General features: G+C 42.2%; 1 protein-coding gene across 1 annotated transcript in view; it reads right to left on the bottom strand.

Annotated features, from left to right (window-relative positions):
* Positions 1 to 5,824: 5,824 nt before the first annotated feature.
* man1a2 (mannosidase, alpha, class 1A, member 2) overlaps positions 5,825 to 24,085 on the bottom strand; it is a 170,442-nt gene continuing 152,181 nt past the window's right edge. Inside the window, exons 10-13 of the mRNA XM_055644234.1 lie at positions 19,875 to 20,094; positions 17,293 to 17,465; positions 14,997 to 15,112; positions 5,825 to 7,319 (exon numbers count right to left, since the gene is read on the bottom strand). Of these exons, the coding sequence (XP_055500209.1) occupies positions 7,187 to 7,319; positions 14,997 to 15,112; positions 17,293 to 17,465; positions 19,875 to 20,094 (642 nt within the window). The 3' untranslated portion in view covers positions 5,825 to 7,186. The remainder of the gene's footprint in view (positions 7,320 to 14,996; positions 15,113 to 17,292; positions 17,466 to 19,874; positions 20,095 to 24,085) is intronic.

Raw genomic sequence — 24,085 nt, 5'->3', positions numbered from 1 at the left:
TCTGAGGAAACATACAAATTCTCTCTGATCCATATTTAACTTTCCTCACACTGAAGCTAAACAATATAGTGCAGTGTGAAGAGTTGCTGCCTCACAGCGCCAGAGACCCAGGTTTGATGCTGACCTGTGTGGAATTTGCGCGTTCAACCAGTGACGGCCTGGGTTGGCTCCGGGTGCTCCGGTTTCCTCCCATATTCCAAGAATGTGCTAGTTTGTAGGTTAATTGGCTGCTGTAAATTGCTCTGAGAGTGTAGGGAGTAGATGAGAAAGAGGGATAACATAACTAGTGTGAACGGGTGATAAATGGTCGGCATGGACTGAGGGGCCTGTTTCCAACTTTTAGGGATACAAATAGGAATATTAAAGTAGTTGGAGAGCTTTTGTAGTTACACATTTCAAATGTATTATTTATTTGATGCAGTTTTGGCTGCTTACTTTTACAGCCTTGACTGAAATCTTGTGTATCCATTCTTGGCCTGAGCAGCAATCGAAAACTGCCTATCACTTTACAACCAAATGGAAAAGTAATTGAAGATACAAAACAAAATTCTCTAGTTTCTACATCACCCGATGTGCACACAGACCTTTTATGCAAACACGTGAAGAATTTGATGCAGAATGACAAATCCATTCAGCAGATCTCAATTCACCATGATGGTACTTCAAAAGAAATCTACTGAGATTTTTTTAAACAGAAAAAGTTGCAATCTTTCACAACTCTAGGCTAATTTAGAAGGTACAGCAAACGGCTTTTTTCCCCCTTCGTGTACATGCCATTATAGGTCTAGCCAAAAATTATGTTAAATGTTTTTGTCTAGCATAGAAACAAGGAACTGCAGATGCTAGTTTACAAAAAAGGATACAAAGTGCTGGAGTAACAGGCAGCATCTCTGGTCCAACCCTCCTCACCCGTATCCGCCTATCACTCATCAGGCTTTGCCTTGCCTCTCTTCTCTTCCAGCTTTCTTTGCCCCATCTAAAATCACTGAAGGGTCCCAAGCTGAAACGTCACCTATCCAAGTTCTCCAGAAATGCAGTCTGACCCGCTGAGTTAATCCAGCACTATGCATCCTTTTTCACCAAGTGAACCCTGTCCATCACATTTAACAAAGCTATGTTGTGCCCCATCTGTAAAATGTATGCAGCAACTCAATAAGGTTTCTTTAGCTATCTCTCCTAAACCCGAGCTCGGCAAGCTGGAAAGGGAGGGGTAGCAAGGGAAAGGAAAATCACCTCAAAAGGCACTGTAGCGCAGGGGTAGTTACTGCCTCACAACAAATTCTGACTGTAGGAGCTGTCTGTCTAGTTTGCACGTTCTGCCATTAAAATCTGCCCTTAGGCCACTCGGCAACCTGGGCTGATCTGAGCTGACAGTCCTCTCGCTAGCTCGCTGCATGCCGGATCTTAACGCAGAACCTCCACAAAACCTTTGTGCTTCGGGTAACACCTGCACAAAGAGCCTCTGCTAACAAGGGCTGGCGAACTGTGCTGGTCAACGTGCACTGGGCGAGATGGCTGGGGGAAACGCACCACAACCACCGCAAACATGGAACAGCACAGACCCTCCACTCAATCTATCAAATACATTTTGCAGTTAAATGTCTTATATCGGATTGGTGGCTCCTTCACAGGGCCAACCCTGTATTCAGTTTTCGTTGGAGATGAATCGGTACATTCACACCGCCTGTAAGTAAAGCATCAGCCCACATCACACTGTAACAGTCACTGCCTGCCTCAGATTAAATATATTTTTACACATAAATTATGAATAAAGATAAATGTTTTAAACACAAGTAATATTTTCTTATTCCAGTAGCAAACACATTAAGGATTCAATGAAAGTAATAAATTCTTTAACTTTTTGAATATCTCATAATTGCAGATGAATGAGCTGAACTAGAACTGGGACTGTGTACGTAGTGTGTGAACAGCAGAACAAGAAAGGAAGCTATTGAGTTGACAGCATTCTAGATTAATTCCTTGGTAGAATAGTTAACAATTTATACACAGTTTATACAGCGCTGCGTTCACTTTTTTTAAAATCCCGAATGACCTTTGACAAATCCCACAAATCCTTGCGTTTATCGAAATACTGAACTCGCTTGTTACAATGGAGGATCTTCCGATTTCGGCATTTGATTAATCTACAAGGTTATCAATTTATGTCACAAAATTAAATATCACCATAAACCTTAAAACAAACTTTAAAATAAATTTACATTGTCATGTTTCTAAAAAATGTTTCTTTGACAGTACAAAGTTAATCTTGAACCATAGTAGTGGGAGAATCTAGGACCAGAGGGCACAGCCACAGAACAAAAGGATGTATTTTCAGACAAGGAAGAATATCTTCAGTAAATGGGTGGTGAATCTGTGGGATTCATTGCCACAGGCGGTTGTGGAGGCCAAGTTATTGAGTCCCTTTAAAGAGGAAATTGAACGGTTCTTGATTAGTAAGGATGTCAAAGATCACGGGGGGGAAGGGAGCAAGATAGATCAGCTGTGATTGAATGGCAGACCAGCCTTGACGAGTCCTAATTCTGCTCCTATGTCTTAAGATCAGTTGTTGAGGAGAGTGGTCTTTCGAATATATTCAAGGAGCACAGCAGATTTGGGATGTCACCTGCTCAAGGAGGTTTGATAGCAAGAAGAGGCTGCACATACAGTGATAAATTCCACAGAAAATAATGGGTGAAACAATCTAGTTAAGGTGTACGAGAAATCAGGCAAAAAAGTATAAAACAAAATAATCTTCTCTGGAAGGTAGAGGGGAATACAATTATTTATTAGTTTTAGGAGCCATTCTGTTTAAATATGAGAATGATCCATTTTACAAATGGGCGCAGCTGTCGAGGTGCTGCCTTGTAGCACCAGAAACCCGGGTTTGATCATGACTATGGCTGCTGTCTGTGTGAAGTTTGCACCTTCTCCCTGTGATCCCAGAGGTTTTCTCCAGTGCTCCGGTTTCCTCCCACATCCCAAAGGTGTGTAGGTTTGTAGGTTAATCGGCTTCTGTAAATTGTTCCTCGTGTGAGGGATAGCACTAGTGTGAATGGGTGATCAATGGTGGGCCAAGAGACTGTTTCCGCACTATATCTCTAAACTAATCATCACAGTTTTCAAAGATTTAGGATGGATAGTTTAAGGAAAGGATGATGCAATAACGGATTTTTTTGTAAGTGAAACCTGAACTGGGAATATTTATAATGCAATCAGGGGGGCAAGGCAAGAGATTAGGGGAAAGTGATACAGTGTGCAACAGTGAGAATGTGGGTGTCAATATTTACTTTGTTCTGCATGGGTTTGGCAGGCATTATGAAATGGTAACAAGTTCCATTCACTTATTACAATTCAGTTTCTTGCAGCTGTAAATTGGCTCTCGAGGAAACAAAACCTCTTCCCTTTCGCTGAATCCCTTGAATCAAATGTAAGGTAGTTTATCGTGCTGGCGAGAGCAGGAACAGGGAGATACGGGACCTGAACGTGTGGCTGAGAAACTGGTGCACGGGGCAGGGATTTAGATTCTTGGATCACTGGGATCTGGTAAGGGGGAACTGTACAAAAGGGACGGATTGCATCTTAACAGGTGTGGGACCAGCATTCTGGCAGGCAGGTTTGCCACTGCTACACGGGTGGTTTTAAACTGGATAAGGGGGGTGGGGTGTCGAATGGGATAGAGGAGGATGGAGTTAAAGGGAAAGGGTTTCTTAAATGTGTGAGCGTAGAGACAGAGGGGTGTGAAATGAGGGTAGAAGCAATAGGTAGCAAGGTGAAAAGTAAAAGTGGCAGGCCGGCAAATCCAGAGCAAAAATCAAAAAGGGCCACTTTTCAGCATAATAGTATAAGGGGTAAGAGTGTTGTAAAAACAAGCCTGAAGGCTTTGTGTCTCAATGCAAGGAGCATTCGTAATAACGTGGATGAGTTGAATGTGCAGATAGCTATTAATGACTATGATATAGTTGGGATCACGGAGACATGGCTCCAGGGTGACCAAGGTGATCATGGGGAACAAGGGCATGGCGGACCAATTGAATAACTACTTTGGTTCTGTCTTCACTAAGGAAGACATAAATAATCTGCTGGAAATAGCAGGGGACCGGGGGTCAAATGAGATGGGGGAACTGTGTGAAATCCAGGTTAGCCGGGAAATGGTGTTAGGTAAATTGACTGGATTAAAGGCCGATAAATCCCCAGGGCCAGATAGGCTGCATCCCAGAGTACTTAAGGAAGTAGCCCCAGAAATAGTGGATGCATTAGTGATAATTTTTCAAAACTCTTTAGATTCTGGAGTAGTTCCTGAGGATTGGAGGGTAGCTAATGTAACCCCACTTTTTAAAAAGGGAGGGAGAGAGAAAACAGGGAATTACAGACCAATTAGTCTAACGTAGGTAGTGGGGAAACTGCTAGAATCAGTTATTAAAGATGGGATAGCAGCACATTTGGAAAGTGGTGAAATCATTGGACAAAGTCAGCATGGATTTATGAAAGGTAAATCATGTCTGACGAATCTGATAGAATTTTTCGAGGATGTAACTAGTAGAGTGGATAAGGGAGAACCAGCGGATGTGTTATATCTGGACTTTCAGAAGGCATTCAACAAGGTCCCACATAAGAGATTAGTATACAAACTTAAAGCACACGGTATTGGGGGTTCAGTATTGATGTGGATAGAGAACTGGTTGGCAGACAGGAAGCAAAGTGTAGGAGTGAATAGGTCCTTTTCACAATGGCAGGCAGTGACTAGTGGGGTACCACAAGGCTCAGTTCTGGGACCCCAGCTATTTACGATATATATTAATGATTTGGATGAGGGAATTGAATGCAACATCTCCAAGTTTGCGGATGACACGAAGCTGGGGGGCAGTGTTAGCTGTGAGGTGGATGCTAGGAGGCTGCAAGGTGACTTGGATAGGCTGGGTGAGTGAGCATGGCAGATGCAGTATAATGTGGATAAATGTGAGGTTACCACTTTGGTGGCAAAAACAGGAAAGTAGATTATTATCTGAATGGTGGCCGATTAGGAAAGGGGGAGATGCAACGAGACCTGGGTGTCATGGTACACCAGTCATTAAAAGTAGGCATGCAGGTGCAGCAGGCAGTGAAGAAGGCGAATGGAATGTTAGCATTCATAGCAAAAGGATTTGAGTATAGGAGCAGGGAGGTTCTACTGCAGTTGTACGGGGTCTTGGTGAGACCACACCTGGAGTATTGCGTACAGTTTTGGTCTCCTAATCTGAGGAAAGACATTCTTGCCATAGAGGGAGTACAGAGAAGGTTCACCAGACTGATTCCTGGGATGTCACGACTTTCATATGAAGAAAGACTGGATAGATTTGGTTTGTACTCGCTAGAATTTAGAAGATTGAGGGGGGATCTTATAGAAACTTACAAAATTCTTAAGGGGTTGGACAGGCTAGCTGCAGGAAGATTGTTCCCGATGTTGGGGAAGTCCAGAACAAGGGGTCATAGTTTAAGGGATAAGGGAGAAATCTTTTAGGACCGAGATGAGGAAAACTTTTTTCACACAGAGAGTGGTGAATCTCTGGAATTCTCTGCCGCAGAAGGTAGTTGAGGCCAGTTCATTGGCTATATTTAAGAGGGAGTTAGATGTGGCCCTTGTGGCTAAAGGGATCTGGTGGTATGGGGAGAAGGCAGGAACAGGATACTGAGTTGGATGATCAGCCATGATCATATTGAATAGCGGTGCAGGCTCGAAGGGCCGAATGGCCTACATCTGCACCAATTTTCTATGTTTCTATGTTTATCAAAGCAGGGGATAAGTTCCTTTTGAACTTCTAGCAAACAGAAGGTAAGAGTAAACATAGAGAGACCAGCATGTTTAATCATTAGGTACACCTTTGTTTCAGTATGCATACATTCTACTCCTAATAATTCAAAGTCACATTTGCACTAAATAACTGAAATGCTGATGAATTTGAATTAAGCATAAATAATACATCATGCTGGGAATTTGGAGATAGAATTTTTGTTGTTGAAATTACAGGTAATTTAAGCAACTGAGTTAAGAGGAGCAGATTGTATAAAATAAATATATATTTTTAAGAAGTTTGGGGAAGTGAGAGACAAGCATAATTTTTGCAGGATTCATTCCGGTTAACTTCCAACATGTTTCACAGAACTTGATTGAGTGATGCTCACAATACAGATGTCTAATTCCTCTTTGACACTGTAAAAGATGTGTACAAACTCCAGGAATTCTCTCTCGTTTGGACCTCAGGCCTCATGTGCTGATGAACACCCTGATTAATCTTGAACACCAGCCAAATGTGAACCTAAAGATTAAAATCAGCCACCTTCTTGTCATTTTACCACAATTCAGTGGCTCAGTCTCAAATGAATTTAACCTCTGTTGGAAACTAATCCTGTACAATAATAATTGCCACAGTTTCCCTGTCCAAATGAGAACAGAAACATCCTGGAAAAAGAACACCATTTTTTACAATACTGGAAATTACACTACAAGATTAAAGTTCGTCCACAATAAACCAAGAATGACGATTGACTGGGCCTTCTCATTTGAAACAGTGATACCAATAATCTTTTGGAAAAAAGACAACACAAAGACTTCTTTATGAGTAAAGAAAATTTGCAAAGTGCAGATATTACAAGCACACTTATACTGGTAAGATTCCAACAATCCCAATATATCAGCAGCCTTATGCTACATCAGAACAGGAACAAACCCCTTGTTCAATAAGGAAGCAGCCACTTGCAAGGATTATCCCTACAAAAATTGAAAGATCTTTTTTTTTGGCTAGGAAGAACCATGTATAGACCAACTCCACAAAAGGGATATCATTTCTTTAAAAACGGAGGCTTTTCCACTCTTGCCTGGGACTCAATGGCTTTTGGTAGTGCAGAAGAAAAAAATCCTGTACTACTTACATACATCTAGTGCTGTTAAGCTTTCTTTGAACATCAGTCATACAGTTAATTGTACAGCAGTCACACTGTACTGATTGCCAACTACACCATGGTAAACTTGTACATTCATTGTTACTCTGCTGTCAAAGATGCATTATCCCCAGTCGTCCACATCTTTCTTGCATGATTTAAATCAAGGCTTGTTGATTAGGATCCTTTCTTTCCTCTGAAGATTAGTTGCACTTGTCCTGCTAGCACTACGACATAACAGCGGAGTTCACCTCCAGTTCTCTTACGGTCCTCATTGAAATACTATATTTCCAGACAGGGTAGTGTTCATAGAACGTAAAATAGGAAGAGGATGAGCTTCTGTGTTAAAAACCCAATAGTCCAAGGGCAAGAGGTCATCACTAGAAAACAGGAGGTACAGGTACCTGAAATTAAACAAAAACACATTTATGTCATGAAACACTAATTACAGCAGAAAATGTGTCTAAATTAAAAAAAAGTCATTGTCATAGGATCATAAAGGCCCTTCTCCCCAAAAGTCCCATTGTGTCAACCTGCCTGTGCTTGGCCCATATCCCTCTAAACCTTTCCTATTCATGTACCTGCCCAAATGGGTTTTTTAAAGTTGTGATAGTACCTGTCTTAATTACCTCCTCTGGCAGCTTGTTCCATATACCTACCACCCTTAGTGTAAAAATGTTGCCCCTCAGGTTTCTATTAAATTGTGCCTCCCTCACCTCAAACCTAGGTCCTCCTGTTCTCACTTACCCTACTCTGGGCAAGAGACTTTGTGCATCTACCCAATCTATTCCATTGTGAGATTACATTGCTGTCTCCACCACCAAACTGATCACTTGACTTAATATGGAGAACTGTAAAAACTTGGGACCGAAGTCAGGGGATATGGGGAGAAGGCAGGAGCGGGATACTGATTGTGGATGATCAAACATGATCACCATGAATGGCGGTGCTGGCTCAAAGGGCCGAATGGCCTACTCCTGCACCTATTGTCGATTGGACCAACACACAAACAAGCCTCCCTTCCACTGACTCCATCTGCATTTCACGCTGCCTCCGCAAGCCCACCAGCATAATCAAGGACCAGTCTCATCCATCAGGCAAGATGTACAGAAGTCTGAAAACGCACACCTCCAGATTCAGGGTCAGTTTCTTCACATCTGTTATCAGGGAACCGAACAATCCTCACACAAGCTAGAGAGTGGTCCTGACCTCCCATATACCTCATTTGAAGTGTCTTTAATCGGACTATATCTTGTACTAAATGTTTGATCCGTTATCCTGTATCTGAACACTGCAGATGGCTTGATTGTGATCATGTATAGTCGTTTCGCTGACCGAATAGCACGCAACAAAAAGCTTTTTGCTGTACCTCAGTACACATGACAATAATAAACTAAACTGGACAAACTACTAAAAGAGCCAAGGGAAACTATTAAATAAGGCATACATTTTTGAAAAGCAATTTATTGCACAATTTAACTTTAGTGTGCTTGAAAATTATCCATTTTTCTTTGTTCAAATCATTTTTAAGATCATGATGGAAATAGATAGGGTGAAAGCAAAGACTCTTTTACCCAGAGATGGGGAAATCAAGAACAGGGAACATAGTGTTATGGTGAAAGTGGAAAGATTTTATTTGAACCCGAGGGGCAACATTTTCACACGTTACATGGGTATTGGAACGAGCAGCAAGAGGCGAGACAAATACTATAACAACATTTAAAAGACATCTGAGCAGGTACATGGATAATGAGGTTTTCTTTAAGGACGTGGGGCAAATAAGACGAGCATAGATGGGGCATCCTGGGCAGGAGGATATACGAGTATGTTGCCAGGACAAGAGGGTCTGAGCTATAGGCAGAGGTTGAGTAAGATGGGAGCGCAGGAGGATGAGGGGTGATCTTATAGAGGTGTACAAGATCATGAGGGGAATAGATTGGGAGATGCACTTGAGTCTCTTGCCCGGATTAGGTGAATCGAGGCCCAGAGGACATACAATGCCCACCATAATGTTTGGGACAAAAACCCATCATTTATTTATTTGCCTCCGTTCTCCATAATTTGAAAATTTTAATAGAAAAAAAAATCACATCTAGTTAAAGTGCACATTGTCAGATTTTAATAAAGATCATTTTTATACATTTTGGTTTCACCATGCAGAAATCACAGCAGTGTTTATACCCATTTCAGGGCACCATAATGTTTAGGACACGGCAATGTCATGTAAATGAAAGTAGTTATGTTTAGTATTTTGTTGCATATCCTTTGCATGCAATGACCGCTTGAAGTCTGCGATTCATGGACATCACCAGTTGCTGGGTGTCTTCTCTGGTGATGCTCTGCCAGGCCTGTATTGCAGCCATCTTTAGCTTATGTTTGTTTTGGGGGCTAGTTCCCTTCAGTTTTCACTTCAGCATATAAAAGGCATGCTTGACTTGGCCACTCAAGAATTGACCATTTTTTAGTTTTGAAAACTCCTTTGTTGCTATAGCAATATGTTTGGGATCAGTCTTGTAAGTGTAAGTCTTGCTGTAGAATGAACCGCCGGCCAATGAGTTTTGAGGCATTTGTTTGAACTTGAACAGATAGAATGTGTCTATACACTTCAGAATTAATTATGCTACTACCATCAGCAGTAGTAGCATCAATGAAGATAAGTGAGCCAGTACCTTCAGCATTCATACATGCCCAGGCCATAACACCTCCATCACCGTGTTTCACAGGTGAGGTGGTATGTTTTGGATCTTGGGCAGTTCCTTCTCTCCTCCATACTTTGCTCTTGCCATCACTCTGATACAAGTTAATCTTCATCTCATCTGCCCACAAGACCTTTTTTCCAGGACTGTGGTTGCTCTTCTAAGTACTTCTTAGCCAACTGTAAACTGGCCATCTATTTTTGCAGCTAACCAGTGGTTTGCATCTTGTAAGTGTAGCCTCTGTATTTCTGTTCATGAAGTCTTCTGCGGACAGTGGTCATTGACAAATCCACACCTGAAGAGTGTTTCTGATCTGTCGGATAGGTGTTTGGGGATTTTTCTTTATTATAGAGAAAATTCTTCTGTCATCAGCTGTGGAGGTCTCCCTTGGGCTGCCAGTCCCTTTGCGATTAGTGCTCTCTTTCTTCTTATTGATGTTACAAACAGTTGGTTTTGGTAAGTGTAAGGTTTGGCTGATGTCTCTTTATTCTTGTTTCTCAGTCTCATAATGGCTTCTTTGACTTTCATTGGCTACAACTTTGGTCCTCATGTTGATAAACAGCAATAAAGGTTTCCAAAGGTGATGGAAAGACTGGAGGAAAGATTAGGTGTTGAAAGCTCTTTCATACCTGCATGAAGGAGGCATTTAAACACACCTGAGCAATTACAAATACCCGTGAAGCCATGTGTCCCAAACATTATGGTGCTCTGAAATAGGGGGACTATGTATAAACACAGCTGTAATTTCTACATCGTGAAACCAAAATGTATAAAAAAATACCCTTTAATATAATCTGATAATGTGCACTTTAACCACATGTGGTTTTTTCTATTACAAATCACAAATTGTGGAGTGCAGAGGCAAATAAATAAATGATGGTTCTTTGTCCCAAACATTATGGAGTGCATTGTAGGTTTAAGGTAAAGGGGTAAAGATTTAATAGGAATCTGAGGGGTATTTTTTTCTCACAAAGGATGGTGGATGTATGGAACAAGCTGCCAGAGGAGGTAGTTGAGGCAGGGACTATCCCAACATTTAAGAACCAGTTGGACAGGTTTGGAGGGATATGGACCAAATGTGTAGTTGGGACATGTCAAGAGAGAATAGTCAAGAGTGTTTTATTGTCATGTGTCCCAGATGGAACAATGACATTCTTTGGAGCGCAGAAGGTTAAGGGGGGGACTTGATAGAGGTCTTTAAAATGATGAGAGGGATAGACAGAGTTGACGTGGATAAGCTTTTCCCACTGAGAGTAGGGAAGATTCAAACAAGGGGACATGACTTGAGAATTAAGGGACAGAAGTTTAGGGGTAACATGAGGGGGAACTTCTTTTCTCAGAGAGTCGTGGCTGTGTGGAATGAGCTTCCAGTGAAGGTGGTGGAGGCAGGTTCGTTTTTATCATTTAAAAATAAATTGGATAGTTATATGGACGGGAAAGGTATGGAGGGTTATGGTCTGAACGCAGGTGTATGGGACTAGGGGAGAATACGTGTTTGGCACGGACTAGAAGGGTCGAGATGGCCTGTTTCCGTGCTGTAATTGGTTATATGGTTAAATGCTGGAAGGTGGGACTTGTGTAGTTGGGACATGTCAAGAGAGAATAGTCAAGATTGTTTTATTGTCATGTGTCCCAGATGGAACAATGACATTATTACTTGCTGCAGCACAACAGAATATGTAAACATAATACACTGTAAATAATATGATAAAGGAGAAAAAAAAGTTCAGTATGTATATACACACATGCATATCTATATATATATATATATACAGTGCATTCAGAAAGTATTCAGACCCCTTTACTTTTTCCACATTTTGTTACGTTACAGCTTTATTCTAAAATTGATTAAATTCATTTTTTTATCAGCAATCTACACACAATAGCTCACAATAAAATAAGTGAAAACAGGTGTTTAGAAATTTTTGCAAAATAATTAAAAATAAATAACTGAAATATCACATTTACATAAGTATTCAGACCCTTTACTCAGTACTTTATTGAGGCACCTTTGGCAGTGATTACAACCTCAAGTCTTCTTGGGTATCACACTACAAGCTTGGCACACCTGTATTTGAGTAATTTATCCCATTCTTCTCTGCAGAGCCTCTCAAGCTCTGTCAGGTTGGATGGGGAGTGTTGATGCACAGCTATTTTCTGGTCCCTCCAGAGATGTTCGATCGGGTTCAAGTCCGGGCTCTGGCCAGGCCACTTACGGACATTCACAGACTTGTCACAAAGCCACTCCTGCGTTGTCTTGGACGTGAGCTTTAGGTCGTTGTCCTGTTGGAAGGTGAACGTCTGCCCCAGTCCGAGGTCCTGAACGTTCTGGAGCAGGTTTTCATCAAGGATCTCTCTATACTTTGCTCCGTTCATCTTTACCTCGATCCTGACTGGTCTCCCAGTTCCTACCGCTGAAAAACATCCCTACAGCATGATGCTGCCACCACCATGCTTCACCGTAGATATGGTATTGGCCAGGTGATGAGCGGTGCCTGTTTTCCTCCAGACGTGACACTTGGCATTCAGGCCAAAGAGTTCAATCTTGGTTTCATCAGGCCAGGGAATTTTGTTTAGGTGCCTTTTGGCAAACTCCAAGCGGGCTGTCATGTGCCTTTAACTGAGGAGTGGCTTCTGTCTGGCCACTCTACAATAAAGGCCTGATTGGTGGAGTGCTGCAGATATAGTTTGTCCTTCTGGAAGTTTCTCCCATCTCCACAGAGGAACTCTGGAGCTCTGTCAGAGTGACCATCGGGTTCTTGGTCACCTCCCTGAATATGTTAGTAAGTCTCTATCCTAAGGCCCTTCTCCCCCGATTGCTCAGTTTGGCCAGGCTCTATGAAGAGTCCTGGTGGTTTCAAAGTTTTATTTAAGAATGACGGAGGCCACTGTGCTCTTCGGGACCTGCAATGCTCCAAAAAATGTTTTATACCCTTCCCCAGATCTGTGTCTCAACACAATCCTGTCTCGGAGGTCTACAGACAATTCCTTTGTCTTCATGCCTTGTTTATTGCTCTGACATGCACTGTCAACTGTGGGACCTTTTATAGACAGGTGTGTGCCTTTCGCAATCATGTACAATCAATTTAATTTACCACTTGTAGATTCTCCTATCAAGTTGTAGAAACATCTCAAGGATAATCAATGGAAACACGATGCACCGAAGCTCAATTTTGAGAGTCACAGCAAAGGGTCTGAATACTTACGTAAATGTGATATTTCAGTTATTTATTTTTAATTATTTTGCAATAATTACTAAACACCTGTTTTCGCTTTTATATTATGAGGTATTGTGCGTAGATAGTAAAACGCACATGACAGCCCGTTTGGAGTTTGCCAAAAGGCACCTAAATGACTCTCAGATCACGAGAAACAAGATTCTCTGGTCTGATGAAACCAAGATTGAACTCTTTGGCCTGAATGTCAAGCGTCGTGTCTGGAGGAAACCAGGCACGGCTCATCAACTGGCCCATACCATACCTACGGTGTAGCATGGTGGTGGCAGCATCATGCTGTGGAGATGTTTTTCAACGGCAGGAACTGAGAGACTAGTCAGGATCGAGGGAAATATGAACGGAGCAAAGTACAGAGAGATCCTTGATGAAAACCTGCTCCAGAGCGTTCTGGATCTCAGACTGGGTTGGAGGTTCAACTTCCAACAGGACAATGACCCTAAGCACACAGCCAAGACAATGCAGGAGTAGCTTCGTGACATGTCTATGAATGTCCTTGAGTGGCCCAGCCAGAGCCTGGACTTGTACCTGATCGAACATCTCTGGAGGGACCTGAAAATAGCTGTGCACCGACGCTCCCCATCCAACCTGACAGAGCTTGAGAGGATCTGCAGAGACGAATGGGAGAAATTACCCAAATACAGGTGTGCCAAGCTTGGAGCGTCATACCCAAGAAGACTTGAGGCTGTAATCGCTGCCAAAGGTGCCTCAACAAAGTACTGAGTAAAGGGACTGAATACTTATGTGATATTTCAGTTTTTTTTTTAATTACTTTGCAAAATTTTCTAAACATCTGTTTTCACTTCTTCATTCTGGGGTATTGTATGTAGATTGATGATAAAAAAAAAATGAATTTTAAAATAAGGCTGTAACGTAACAAAATGTAGAACAGGTGATACACACATACTCAAAAAACAAACAATAGTATTGCAATAATAGTAATAATAATAATAGTCTATTGTAGTTCAGAGCTCATTTGAGGTTGTAGTGTATAATAGCCTGATGGCTGTAGGGAAGTAGCTGTTCCTGAACCTGGACATTACAGTTTTCAGGCTCCGTACCTTCTTCCCGATGGCAGGGGTGAAATGAGTGTGTGGCCAGGATGATGTGGGTCTCGGATAATGCTGGCTGCCTTTTTGAGGCAGTGACTTTGATAAATCCCTTTGATGATGGGGTCAGAGGCGATGATGGACAGGCCAGTGGTCACAACCTTTTGCAGTCATTTCTGCTCCTGGGCGCTCAAGTTGCTGAACCCGGCCATGATGCAACCAGTCAGTATGCTCTCTATCTACTGTACACCTGTAGAAGTTCAAGAGAATCCTCGTTGACATACCGAATCTCCGTAATCTTCACAGGAAGATAATTTTTTATAGCATGTATACCTTTAGACCATCACTAATAATGAATAATTCTAAGGTACACAAAAATGCTGGAGAAACTCAGCGGGTGCAGCAGCATCTATGGAGCGAAGGAAATAGGCGACGTTTCGGGCAGAAGGTCGTGACCACTGCCCTGTCCATCATCGCCTCTGACCCCATCATCAAAGGGATTTATCAGAGTCACTGCCTCAAAAAGGCAGCCAGCATCATCCGAGACCCACATCATCCTATTCTAAATGTTTTGTTTTAGTTTAGAGATGCAGCATGGAAACAGGCCTGTCAGCTCACCGAGTCTGCCTCAACCAACGATCATCTGTACACCAGTTCTATCCTCACCACTAGGAACAAATTTACTGAAGCTAATTAGCCGACAAATCTGCATATCTTTGGGATGTGGGAGAAATCCAGAGAACCTGGAGAAAACCCATGCGGTCATGGGGAGAACGTACAAACTCCATACAGAGAGCACCCGTAGTCAGGGTGGAACCCGAGTCTCTGGCGCTGTGAGGCAACAACTCTATGTTACATACTGCTATCCTGTAAAATGTTATTGTGGGAACAAGTGGAGAAATCTGCTGGAGGAACTTAAAATGTTAACCATAAAATGACAGCAACTTCAATACTGTTGAGAATTACTTTTCACATTTTTAAATATTAAAGGAAAAACTTATAACCAAGTAATGTAATAACAAGAACCAAGGCAAGCACAAAATATCCTATAAAAAAGTTACTGGCAGATATCTAGTGGTGGTTAAATTTATTTTTTTGCTCACTTTAGTGTCTCAGCCAAGAAGAAACTCTGTTGTACATCATCGTAGGCTGGTGATGAAGAGTAGACATCTTTGACTCCTGAAAATCCTCCGACTACCCTGCAGTATTTGTCGATAGCCTGCCAACAGATGCACGGTTAGAAAAATGCAGTTTAAACCAAACGTTTTGGGGTAATGTCATGCAAGAAAAAAAGCTGCAAATGAAACACATATTTACAATTCATTGAAGCCAAGGAATTTGAAATTAAAACACTAAAAGATGTTTGCAAAATACCTACGCTGACATAATTAGTAGTGAGGTGCTGACATAATCAGTCTGAAGAAGTGTTCTGACCTGAAACGTCACCTATTCCTTTTCTCCAGAGATGCTTACTGACCCGCAGAGCTAATCCAGCATTTTGTGTCTATCTTCAGTATAAACCAGTATGTACAGTTATTTCCTACATAATTAGTATTACTTTAAGGTTTAGTTCAGATACAGCATGGAAACAGGCCCTCCAGCTCACCGAGTCCATACCGACCACATTAGTTCTATGTTTAAGAAAGAACTGCAAATGCTGGAAAAATAAAAGGTCGACAAATATGCTGGAGAAACTCAGCGGGTGAGGCAGCATCTATGGAGCTAAGGAATGGGTGACGTTTCAGGTCGAGACCCTTCTTCAGACTGATGTGGGGGTGGGGGCGGGAAGAAAGAAGAGGCGGAGACAGTGGGCTGTGGGAGAGCTGGGAAGGGGAGGGAAAGGAGGGAGAAAGCAAGGACTGCCTGAAATTGGAGAAGTCAATGTTCATACCACTGCAGTGTAAACTAACCAAGCAAAATATGAGATGCTGCTCCTCCAATTTGCTCCTCCATTAGTTCTATGTTATCCCCACTTTCTCATCCACTCCCTACACATTCGGGACAATATTAAAGAGGCCAATTAACCTACCAAACCATGCATCTTTTTGGGACATGGGAGTAAACCGGAGTACCGGGAGGAAACCCACACAGTTACAGGGAGAACGTGCAAACTCCACACAGCCAACATCTGAGGTTAGGGTCAAACCCAGGTCTCTGGTGCTGTGAGGTAGCAGCTCTACCCGCTGCGACATTTTTATTAGAAACATAACTGGGTCTTAAAATCTCTTCAGAAAAGTATAAACAAGTGCCATTTTGTACCGGAATAACGATAATTGAAGAATTTAAAAGCGAGAAATTCTCAATAATTGCAGTCTCTTAAAATACAACACTTGAAGTGCTGTAAAAATTAATTTGAGGATTAAAAAAAAATGAACTAATCAATGAGAGTAGCTCTAATATTCAGAACTTAACAGGACAATTTTAATATAATGAAAAGCATAATATTACCATCAAATCTGTTCCTATACCCATCGGTACGCATGAGAACTTACCACGGAAGCAAAGTAAATATACTTTTTTAAATTTTAATTTTAAAATCAGCCATTTTTCCATCTGAAAACAGTAAAAAGCCACGTGGCCTCAAGTGTCTTAAAAATCAGCTTTACACTGCCAATAAAGTGGATATCTTAAAAGTCTTGCATAATTTCACAGCTATTTTAGTATCACTTTCTTGCAATACTACAGTCACATAAAGACAAATGCATTCAACGTTTTGTCTTACAGTATGCAATTCTGTTTATAGATTTTCTTCACGTTAATGACAAATTAATTACTTCTTATATTTAAAGATCCATTTATTCAAGACACATTGATTATAATGGAAATTTGTTTGTTTCTATAAACCATCAAGGGCTCTGTTAATCGAACTGTTAAATATTCTTCATAGATAACCGAATTTCCCTCATGTTCTTTCCAAGGATTTGAAAAAAAGATGCCCATTACATCTTCCACAGGAAACAGACAGTGACGGCTGCAACCAAATTCAAAGACTGGATAGTGGATGTGGAGAGAACGTTTCCACTTGTGGGAGAGGTCACACCCTCAGAATAAAAGGACGTACCTTAAGAAAGGAGATGAGGAGGAATTTCTTTAGTCAGAGGGTGGTGACTAAAGAAAATCTGTGGAATTAATTGCCACAGAAGGCTGTGGAGGCAAAGGCAGTGAGTATTTTTAAGGCAGAGATAGATTCTTGATTAATGCGGGTGTCAGGCTTTTTGGGGAGAAGGCAGGAGAATGAGTGGAGAGAGAAAGATAAATCAGCCATGATCTAGTGGCGGAGTAGAATTGATGGGCTGAATAGCCTAATTCTCCTCCAAGAACTTATGACAGAGGAAAAAGGCAAGTAGTAGTCAAAATCACTGTTTGTTCCCTCCCACAATGTGACGAGACGTTTCTCACCTGAGCTGCCTCCCAGCCCCACTGCCTATACTTGGGGTCGTGGGTGAATCTCCACATGTACCAGTAGGTTTCTATGACTTCTGGCCGAAGGATGTAGTATTTCTCATTTTGCCGCAGTGCCACTCCTTCCGTCCCGCCGTCAAATTTGAATGCCTCGGGGCCCAACTTTAGCACTGGAAAATATTTTTTTTGGAAAGAAAGAAAGTTAGCAGGTTAGCAGGCAAACAAATTAAAGCAATTCAAAATTCTTAGGCTTCTAATTGTCGGTGCAAAGTATCACTTAAAACTGTTATAAGTTCAATGGTTTCAAAAGTCTATGCATTGTCCCATGTACCAATTAAGATACAGTGATATGCGAATTACCATACAGTCATACGGGAAAAAAGCAACAAGACACACAACTACATAAAAGTTAACATATACATCCACCACAGCGGATTCTCCACATTCCTCACTGCGATGGAAAGCAAAAAAGTACAATCTTCTTCCTCTTTATTCTACCGCAGTCGAACCATACGTCGGGGCGATCGAAGCTCCCGCAGCCGCCGGTCGAAGCTCCGTATCGGGGTGATCGAAGCTCCTGCGATGGGGCGATCGAAACTCCCGTGACAGGGCGGTCGAAGCTCCTGCAGCTTGGAGTTCCCAAAGTCGGCCTCTGACCAGAGACCGTGAGCTCCCTGACATTAAGTCCGCGGGCTCCCATGGTTGGAGCTCCGAGGTTGATCCCTGGCAAAGGGAGTGATGTTAAAGTCCCAAAGGCTCCACGTGGTGGAGCTCTCAAAAATCATGTTTCCATTTTTAATTTGAAAAGTAACTGAGATGCTGGTTGCAGCCCAGTGGTGCAGCTATAGAGCTGTTGCCTCACAGCAACAGAGACCTGGGTTCAATCCTGACCCCGGGTAAAGTCGTGCAGTTTGCACGCTCTCCCTGTGACCACGTGAGTTTCCTCCGGTTTCTTCCCACACCGCAAAGATGTGCAAGATTCTAGGTTAATTGTTCTCTATAAGTTGCCCTTAGTGTGCAGGGAGAGGATCTGAAAGTCATAGAACCAGTGTGAACTGATGATCGATGGTCAATGTGGACTTGATGGGCCGAAGGGCCTGTTTCCTCGTTGTACGTCTGCACTAAACTAAGCACAGCTTCCCCATATCGATCTAATACAAAACAAGGATGGGGATGACAGCGGCAGGGAATTAAATTACCACATCATTCCCAGTAAGGATCTTTGTTATGGAAAGCAAGGCCAGACCTTTCAAATGAACAACTAATTCATTTAAGCAGATAACCAGGAGCCCATGATCAGCTTAAAGTCAATTTTTATGTGAAACTTAAGTGAAAAAAAAAACAGTATGTCAGCTAGCACTCATGGACAGAGAAAAAGTTAACATTCTAGTTTTAAGACTTGACTAAGGGCCATGAACATGCAATGTTAACTGTTTCTTTTCCATTGTTACTGCCTAACTTATTGATTTCCAGTATTTTCCAGTTCTTATTTCAGCTTTCCAGCATAGACAGTCCTTTTAAAAATAAAATCGGCGCCTGTTCCATTTTTCTGACAATAGACGCGGCAAACAATTTAATTCTTGTTTATAATGCATGATACAGGATAGCAAAATCCGAATACTTCATCAATTATTTAGCAGAAGGCTTGGGCAGATTTATTAGTGACAGGGAAGGTTCCTGACCTAAATAAATAACTATTACATGAAATTAGCCTAAAAATAGTGTTGAAGATGACAGCTTCTAGGTTAAAGCCTTGGACTTTCTCCGCAGTCGAGTGATGCTGCCTCTTCTTTATATGGTTTCATGAATACATTCCATCAATGCTTTGGAGTAGATGTTAAGACTGAAAATAAAATGCAGTAAGTAACACACAAAGTGCTGGGGGTTACTCAGCGGGTCAGGCAGCATCTCTGTAGAACACCGACAGGTGATGTTTAGGGTCAGGATCCTTCTTTAGTCTAAAGGATGGTCCTGACCCGAAATGTCAGCTACCCATGTTCTTCCATGTTCTCCGGTGATGATGCCTGACCCACAGAATGACTTTAACACTATTTTTTGGTAAACCAGCGTCTGCAGGTCCTTGTTACTCCATGTAGTAATTAATACTGCATTCAGATAGCACATAAAACACTTCTTCAAAGTGACATTCCTTCAAGAGTGATAGGTGCCTGTGTTGCACTGTAATGGATGGTGGAGAAGGCAGATGCAATAGTGGCATGCTGTTAGATAGGCAAAGATAGACACAAACTGTTGGAGTAACTCAGCGGGCCAGTCGCTAGAGAAAATGGATAGGCGACATTTCGGGTTGGGGCTTTCTTCAGACTCTGTCCGACCCACTGAGTTTCTCTGGCATTTTATGTCTGTCTATCTTTGGTATGAACTAGCATCTGCAGTTCATTTTTATTAAAGATAGACACAAAATTCTGGAGTAACTCAGCGGGGCAGGCAGCATCTCTGGAAGAAGGAATGGGTGACATTTCAGGTCACAACCCTTCTATTTTTTTATTACATCTTTTAGATGGGCACATGAATATGTAGGGAATGGAGTTAAAATCTGACGTTCCGTGCGATGGTCTTACCTGTTTTGTCGTATGACTGATGGCAGGTGTGAGCGATTTCTGCACCTAGCTGCAGGTAATGACCTGCTTTATCGTCCGGGGATCCATCTGCCCCAAGCGCAAACATTCCTCCAGCAAAACACGTCAGGTGACCCATTTTCCTCTCAAGGTGACCATTCTTCCATTCGCCAATGAAAGTCAAACCACTGTTTGATTTTCTTATCAGATGCTTTTCAATAGCCTGTCAGAAATATAAACATTAGATTGGCAGGAGTCCAAGTGCCACAAGTCATGTTTAGATTCTTTCAGGTAGAAGAGTCAGGTATGAATATGGCACAAGTGGTACAGACCTTCATGGTCAGGGTAACAACTCCACAATTTTTTTGTTTTAATTTGGAGATACAGCACAGAAACAGGTCCATCAGCCCACCGAGCCCGCACTGACCAGCGATCCCTGTACACTAGCATGATCCTGTACACTAGGGAAAATTTACAATCTTTACCGAATCAAATGAACCTACAAACCTGTATGTCTTTGGCATGTGGGAAGAAACCGGAGCACCTGGAGAAAACCTACACGGTCATGGGGAGAACATACAAACTCTGTATAGACAGGATTGAACCCGGGTCTCTAGGCTGTAAGGCAGCACTGTGCCACCTTGCTACTTAGTTGTCTATAATAACTGGGACTTGTAAATGGTACCAATGCTATATCAGTGTACGACTTTTATACCCTTGGCCTGTATCTGAGATGCTTATCTAACATGTATCTAAGTGCTTATGTATAGTGATACGTGCTGAACTGAGTATAAAAATAAATTTGACTGTACTTCAGCAGGGCTGCCAACTCTCACACATTGAGCGTGAGACTTACTCATTTGACAAAATTTTCACGCTCTCAGGCTGACAGAAGTTCTCACCCTCAACATTTAAAAAAATATATATATAAATGAACAAATAGTCACACTCCACACTCACCAATGAGAACAGTTTTCTGTTGGCGGGTTCCCCGTAAAGAACGAGCAATTGGCTTAAGCCCATCACACACTATTTAAAATGGCAATGAAGACTGTCTCTGTCCACACCACATGGAGTTTTTACCCCGGCCCGGACCAGGAGTGGACCGGGTGAGTGGGGCGTCAGTGTCGCCTCTGTAGCCATGAGGATGAATCTTGGGCTATGGCTCTGCTCCGATGCCCGACCCCTGGGTCACTGACCCTCACCTCCCCCGGACCGGAACACAGAGCACCTGGGCCGGCCCACATTCCCGGGAAGGGGGGGGGGAGAGAGGGAAATGCTCCCTGGACATCGCCAAGTCTCCGCTCACCCCTGTGGGTGTTGTCGCCGCTTCACTGACCCACGCAACCTAACACACACCCACACTGGCACACACAAGGTTTAAAGGGATATGGGCCAAATGCAGATCAATGGGACTAGTTTAGATGGGGCATGTTGATCTGCATGGACAAATTGGGATGAAGGGCCTGTTTCCATGCTGTAAGACTATGACATACTGTAAAAAGGGTGCAATTGCTCTGGAGAGGATCCAGGGGCAATTTATGCAGGGCTGGAATTTTTTTTCCACTTTGAAGAAAGATTTGATAACTGGGATAGTATTCTCTGCAGCAACAGAGGTGAAGAAGACTTAGTTGAGGTAAATAATATTATGAGAATAGGACCTGTTTCGCTTAACAAAGAGTGTAAGAAGGAACTGCAGATACTGGTTGAAACTGAAGATAGACACTAAAAGCTGGAATAACTCAGCAGGACAGGCAGTATCTCTGGAGAGAAAGAATAGGTGATGTTTTGGGTTGAGACCTTCAGACTGAAGAGGTTGAAAACCAGCCATAAAACACAATAACTGGAGATGTGTGTTATCCAACTAAGGGCAGAAATCAGAATCATGTGTACATCTTTATTGATGTGACCGCATAATAAATATATTACGGAAAAATTCATTTAATGGGGTGGCACGGTGGCGCAGCAGTAGAGTTGCTGCCTTGCAGCACCACAGACCCAGATTTGATTCTGACTACAGGTGCTGTCTATACAGTATTTGTACATTCTCCTTATGACCACATGGTTTTCTCTGGATATTCCGGTTTCTCCCACATCCGAAAGAAGTCCATGTTTGTAGGTTAATTGGCTTCTTAAATTGTTCCTGATGTGTAGGATATAACTGGTGTATTGTAGATTGCTGGTCGGTGTGGACTTGGTGGGCCGAAGGGCCAGTTTCCATATAGATGTTTTACATATATATCTTAATTTCATTGAACTAAATACGGTTGAATATGTGACATTAATGTCATCTTGTTTCTATAGTCAAAAGGTAAGGTTGATTGATTTATTTGTGCAGAACAGTGATGGAAGTCCTTGCCTTGTTTCTATGTTTTTGTTCTCTCTCTATATATATGCATAACAGCATGAATTATAATCTGATTTCCATACGTGAATATACTAAGGTCATTCATGTGCTGCATCTGTTGATCAGAGCCTGGCTCTACTGTGGAATGTAATTTAGCCTAAACTTATTCATACCTAATCCAATTTGAAGCATAAATGTTGCATTCAAGTGTAAGTTAAAAGACTTACTTCGGTATGCACCAGATTGCACAAGAGCTGAAAAATGCAAAAGCTCCCTACCGCGGGAGGAGGGACACCCCCCTCTCACACCCTCCCCTCCTCAGTCGCTACGCTCCCTCGCAATTTCTCACTCTCACCCAATGTTGGCAGCCCTGCTTCAGTATATGTGACAAATAAAGTGCCATTGGAATCAATGTTGCAGGTTTATAGGACTTTGGTTAGACTGCATTTAGAGTATTGTTTGTAGTTCTGGTTGCCTCATTACAGGAAGGATAGGGAGGCTTTGGAAAGCATGCAGTAGACGTTTATGCTGCCATGATTACAGTGTATTAGTTTCAGGGAGAAGTTGAACAAACTTGTATTGCTTTTTCTGGAACATCGAAGGTTGTAGGGGGATCTGATAGAAGTATATAAAATTGAGAGGCTGAGATAGGATGGATGGTCAGAACCTTTTATCCCCCAGAGATGTCAAACACTACGAGGACAGCTTTAAGGTGAGAGGTGCAAAGTTTAAGCGAGATATGCGGTGGTAAGCTTTTTTTTTTTTTTTAAAACACAGAGTGGTGGGTGTCCGGAACACGCAGCGACCGACGTTGGGAACATCGGGAGTTTCGACCGCCGGCTTCGGGAGCTTTAATCGCCCCGATGGATGGTTCTACTGCCCCGACCACGGGAGAATAAAGAGGAAGAAGTTTAGACTTTATTGTTTTCCATCAGTGAGGAATGTGGTGAAATTGCTGTGGTGGATGTTTATGTTAACTTTTATGTAGTTGTGTGTCTTGTTGCTTTTTTTAGTATGACTGTATGGTAATTTGAGTATCGCTGTACCTTAATTGGTACGTGACAATAAAAGACCTTTGACCTTTGAAGTCTTGGAATTAATAAAAACAATTCAGCCTTCTTGCACTTAGTAGTTAATAGCAACTAATCAACCAATACACCTGTAGGCATATGTGCCCTTTCTCCTTTAGAGAGTCACTCCAATTAACTTTTCAACACATGCTGGAAAGGATGCAGGGGTTTTGTGCTGGAAAGGGTGCAGTGAAGATTAACAAGCCTGCTGGCAAGACTCGAGAGCCTGAGCTCTAGAGAAAGGTTGTGCACTCTGGGTCTCTATTCCCTGGGGCGCACGATGAAGGGGTGATCTTATAGAGGTGTATAAAATTATGAGAGGAATAAATCGTGTAAACGCACTGACTCTCTTGCCAAATGTAGGGAAATCAAGAACCAGAGGTCATAGGTTTAAGGCGGGGGTGGGGATATTTAATAGTAACCCGAGGGGTAACTTTTTTTTGCACAAAGAGTGGTTGGTGCATGGAACGAGCTGCCATGGAAGGTAGTTGAGGCAGTTACTAACTCAACGTTTAAGAAACATTTAGACAGGTACATGTATCGGACAGGTTTAGAGGGATATGGGCCAAATGGCCTGTTTCTATGCTGTACAAGTCTATGACATGCCTTTCATTTTTCCTTTTGATCAACTAAGAACCTGCCCCTTGGGTTCCATGATCCATTTAGGGATTGACTGGAGAGCTGCTCCCGTTATCATATCCTTCTGAAGCCAACTACCAACAAAACCTTGCCGTTATTTTTAACATCATGCATCCAAAGTACGAATGATTCTCATTGCTTTCAAATCATCACTGCTA

The sequence above is a fragment of the Leucoraja erinacea genome, chromosome 13 (assembly GCF_028641065.1).
Source record: "Leucoraja erinacea ecotype New England chromosome 13, Leri_hhj_1, whole genome shotgun sequence".
Classification (NCBI taxonomy): domain Eukaryota; kingdom Metazoa; phylum Chordata; class Chondrichthyes; order Rajiformes; family Rajidae; genus Leucoraja; species Leucoraja erinaceus.
The sequence above is the reverse complement of the archived record's forward strand: the minus strand, read 5'-3'. Positions and strand labels throughout refer to the sequence as shown.